The sequence below is a fragment of the Belonocnema kinseyi genome, chromosome 6, assembly GCF_010883055.1.
Source record: "Belonocnema kinseyi isolate 2016_QV_RU_SX_M_011 chromosome 6, B_treatae_v1, whole genome shotgun sequence".
Taxonomy (NCBI): Eukaryota; Metazoa; Arthropoda; class Insecta; order Hymenoptera; family Cynipidae; genus Belonocnema; species Belonocnema kinseyi.
Genome location: NC_046662.1, coordinates 99,761,797 through 99,766,835, shown reverse-complemented (window position 1 = coordinate 99,766,835; position 5,039 = coordinate 99,761,797). Strand labels below are relative to the sequence as shown.

The window sequence follows — 5,039 nt, the reverse complement described above, 5'->3', positions numbered from 1 at the left end:
ATAAAATTTCCTTCAGGGTGGTTACATCCTGCAAAGTAATTTCTCGGGAAAATGCAATAACACTTGAACTTTATTTTATTATTGCGTGTAACACATATTTTTCACATGTTTCAGCTTCAATTTACACCTATTTGGTCATTTTTTGTATACTTGTAACTTCTTTTGGGGTAATTTACCCCCATAAACTTTTTTGACTAAATTGAGAAATTTACATTTTTTAACTCGCTTTGTGAAAAAATGTTTCTGCTCGATTTTGTACGGGAAACTTACTTTATTTTGCAGGAATGTAATAAAACGCACATAAGGGTGGTTACCCCTTATGAATTAATTTCTCGCGAAGAAGCAAAGATACATAAACTTTATGTTATTGTTGCATGTAACATATATTTTTTCCAATTTTTTCAGGTTTAAATCATGCCTGTTCAGCAATTTTTTGTGTAATCAAAAATGATTTTGGAGTTGTTTAATACCCTGGAAAATCTTCTATAAATTTCGGAGAATTAAATTTTTTAACGCTCATTATGAGGACATTTTGCCTGTTCGTTTAATTGTGAAAGATACCGCTGTTATATGTGAAATAATTGAATACGTATTTGGTACCACACTTTTCGGTTGTGGTTTTTACCCCCTAAAATATATTTTGGACAGGCAAGAAAAAGTACATGTCACTTAGTTTTTCGAGTACTACAACATATATCAGAACGAAGAAAATCGAAGGGGGACATCTGCCTAGGCCCCCTTGGAAGCTAGATGAGAATCTCCGGAAGGCTCCTTTGAAGAAATGCATTTTTTGTACTTATTTTACTCAAGTCAGATCTAAGAAATTGTGTGTCACATATTAGAACCTTGAGGTACGCCTGAAGACGGGAAGGAAAATAAAAAAGTCGTTTTTCTCAAAAATGGCTCAACTGATGTAATGAAGGAAATATATGTTTTGGATACCAAAAATAGAATTTTCGGGAAAATTTCTTAAACAATTCTGACAAAAAAACAAGTGAATATTTGTTTTGAAATGTTGGAAAATTTTTTTAACAATGATGCATTTTTTCAATTATTTTATGAGAAATAGGTTGACGTGTACGACATGAGGGGATTTTTCTTATTACAGGTGTGAATATAAAACATAACTGCAGAAAAAATTATGTTTATAATAAAGTCTATAAAAAAATTCCTTTTTTAATTTTTTCCCCCATCATAACTTCAAAAAAATGCTACCTTAAGGTTGACATTACAGAATTTTGTATTCTCATAAATGACAGATGTATGGTGCCAAGATGGGCTTTATATACGTTAGGGAATTTTCGGCATGCTAACTCTGCTAACCCTTTTTCGGAAATTTTTGTAAAATTTGTGAATTACAAAAATTTAAGATTTTCAAAAATTTCGGAAATTTTAGATCATTTATGGTTATTTATCAGTTATTTGTGGTAACTTATCTTTTATAGTTGGTCCAATCACTTTTCGCTACTCACAATCAGTCTGCACAGTGCCAAGCCATAATGCCAGAAATAAGTTCACGATTCCGACAGTCCTGGAATATAAATATATATAAATATATTAATTACATCCAATCGTGTGATTCGCGTGATCGCGTAACTCGCGAGCGATACAAATGATTATGCGTCTGCGTTCGCAGCGATACCATATGGCAACCAGGGGCACTGAAGGGTTTCAATGTTTCATTTATTTATATAAAAATGTAACAACAAGTAAATATGACTACTTAAACGGCTTCTAAAATTTAGAAAAGGGTCAGAATCGCTTAAATGAAAAAAAACTTAAATGCGTATTGTATGATGATAATGAAAACGATGCATTGAATATGCAGGAGTGAAAAGCTTCTTCATATTAAGCTCGGTATACTCTAGCGAAGTTAATACTTAATTAACGCTAATGTAAAAATGGATTTATCTGTCTAGTTATTACGTGAAGATCGTTCCTGCAAAGTTTTTGGTTACTTTTTTAAATCACCGCAACATGATTCATGTTTGTTTTTTAATTTTCCAGTTTCCTTTAACAACACTTTTCATGTCTAGCCCGTGGAGGGAAAGATCTCTGAAAATAATGAAATTCACTCCTTTGTCATTCTCCTTGGAAGGAAGAACCGAACAACTAATCCCGATGTCTGAAAGGCGAGACTTTGATAGCATTGGAAATAAATGCGAAGGAGGAGAGACGAAGCTTTTAGAAGAAGAGGAGCCTAGAAGGTCCCTAGCCTATAGAAGCCTGCAATGTCGAACTGAATTCTGGCTAACGCCATCCCATCGGAAGAATAATTAACACAAATTAGTTCAAGTGTCCAGACAGGCAGGTTCACCAATTACTTAATCACAAGCCATTCGTTTTCTTCCTATATTCGCACCTTCCTTCCCTTTTCCTCGCTTTTTCTGGCTATAGAAGGTGATCTCATTATTTCCATGCAAACCCTACATGTTCTCTTTAGCAGACCCACCAAAATTTCTTTGTCACATTTTCCCTCAAGCAACTGAGAAACATTTGATTTGAGGAGAATGCCTAGTGACAAAGATCCTACTTTGAATGCATAATGAGAATCTTGCGGCGGAATGAATGGACGCGTTTGATACATCCCGAGTAATTGGTGAGTTGCCGTTAATACAAAGAGGAGGAGTTCATCACTTGCGTATGATTAACCCTACACGGGGAATATGTGTAAAGTTGCAGAATAGACAGAATCCAAAAATAATCGCAATTCTTAATTGTAGAAAGTAACTCTTTTAAATAAAATATTATGGTTCCAAGCATTTTTCTTTAATTTATAGTTGATTTTTTTTTTAAATTCTTTGTATACTTTATCTTCATAAGCACATATTAAAGCACAGAGAACCGGTTTTTCGATAAATTTGATATATTCAGAAACGTGAGAAAAATACCAATGGCGGTAAGTATTAGCTGTCTCTGCATTTTCGCCGCGTGCTTGTGAACCCTGGTCAAACCTGGATAGAAAGACTGACATTATGAAGTAATGGGTTAATTTAATTTAAATTAGAGGAATTAACTTATTTCTATGATTAAAAGAAACTGAAAAAAAGATGACAATCCGTTAGTATTTCCAGTAATAATGGAAACCTTTAGGTCATAAATAACTTCTGTGCTTATACTACACTGTTCATTTTTTGTCAACGATGCAGTAGAGTCAGAAAACATGAAAAATGTATCATTTAAAGGAGTTCAGATGACCCGGAGCCTACAATATTTAACTGATTTGTTTAAAAATGTCTGAATCAATTGACTTGTATGAAAATTCCATACATCGAACAGAGAATGGAAAGATAACAACTCTTTTCCTAATCTGAATATTTGAAGGGTGAATTTCCAAAAGAATGAAAATACCATTTTTAAAACGTTGTGGGAGAACCAAAAACGTGTTCTAAAAAATATTAAATTAAGGTCATCACACGCGGCTTGCTTCGTTTACAACTTTGAGCCGGCCTAGGGTACGCGACTGTTGGTTCTCGCGCTTCGCTCTCCACAATGTATTTACCTCGCGCTACGCGCTCGGTCTTTGTATTTCCCTCATATTTATGAACAGAACTTTTACAATTACTAAACTATTATATGCGCGCGCTAACTTTTGCTTTAATTTTTATAATTTACACAACTTTCACATAACTATTTATTTGTTAAAAGTTTTTCGCCCTTTAAATTCTTGCTGAAATTATATTCTAAAAGAATTTAAAACTTACAAATAATTTTTGTCCGACAGCGGAACGTAAACGCTCGTTTTTGCTCCGCTGAGGAGAAGCGAGACCAAGCGATTTCACGCTTTTGCCCCCGAGTCTCCTTGTTTGTCACCGACCCTCTTTTGTCCTCATAGAATCCAAGTTGCCAAATTTTTTCAGTTCATACTGATCTTGTAGTCAGTAATTTCAAAGTTACGATTTCCGCTTTTTATATATAGAAAAAAGCGACAACTCGCTTTCGATCCACTGTCGAACAAAATAGTATATGGATCTCAAGCAAAAACGGTCGTTTACGTCGTTGGAAATTAAATTCAAACATTCATTTCACAAGATGACCAACATTTAAAAATTATATAAGGGCAATAGATGTATTTCAAATAAATACTAAACTTAATTTGTACAAAAAATGGTTAATAGCCAATTAAATAATCCTAAAGTAAATAATTAATTTATGTTACTTACTTGACAACCATTAAAATTCAATGCGAATGTAATCTAATATTGTAAAGAACCAAAAAGTAAACAATCGATTATTCAGTTTAAAAGAAAGCAAAAAAACAATTATTTTCATTAAAAAGTTCAAATAATTCTTACCTTATATTTTTTTTGAAAACTTTAATTATTAATAACATTTTAAAGTAAGTCCTTAAAATATTAGAATATATATTTACATGTAATTTTGAAATCAGAATGCAGATACTCATTTCTCAACATCAAACAAATTTTTTAAAATTATATAAATGCGATACAGGTATTTTTAACATAAATAAACTTTTATTATACAAGTTATAGGCAGTATTCGAGTGCATAACCTCAAAATAACTAATAAATTATTGCTACTTAATAGAATACAGGTATTTTAAACAGAAATAAACTTTTATTATACAAATTATAGACAATATTCAATTACATAAACATAAAATAAATAATAAATAAATGTTACTTTATAAAGAAAACTATTAATTAATTAATCTGTGCATAATATAAAAAGAATTCAACTATTATTTTTATTCAAACATTTAAATAATTTTTACTTTACATTTTTTTTGTCACTTTAATTTCTGAAGTTTTGATCCATTAGTGACCTGTTATACTAATTTTAGGAAAAGTTAAAATACATTTACATTTAGTTTTTTCTAATATATTCAGAAATAATGTTCTTTATTTGTTTATACTCTTTCCCTTTTACGGGTTTGAGAGTCTTCACGTAACCATTACAAGTATTCCCACAAACAGGCCTTATACTACGAGGGTAGTTCAATAAGTCCTTAGAATGAAGTATAAAAACAATTTTTTTTGGGTAAATTTTTTTTTATTTTTCAACATAATCTCCTTGGA

At 31.5% G+C, this 5,039-nt stretch overlaps 1 protein-coding gene across 1 annotated transcript in view; it reads left to right on the top strand.

The window, feature by feature from the left end:
* Positions 1 to 2,669, top strand: part of LOC117174702 — a 9,193-nt gene extending 6,524 nt beyond the window's left edge. Inside the window, exon 2 of the mRNA XM_033364010.1 lies at positions 2,008 to 2,669. Coding sequence (XP_033219901.1) covers positions 2,008 to 2,280 — 273 coding nt within the window. The 3' untranslated portion in view covers positions 2,281 to 2,669. The remainder of the gene's footprint in view (positions 1 to 2,007) is intronic.
* Positions 2,670 to 5,039: the final 2,370 nt, after the last annotated feature.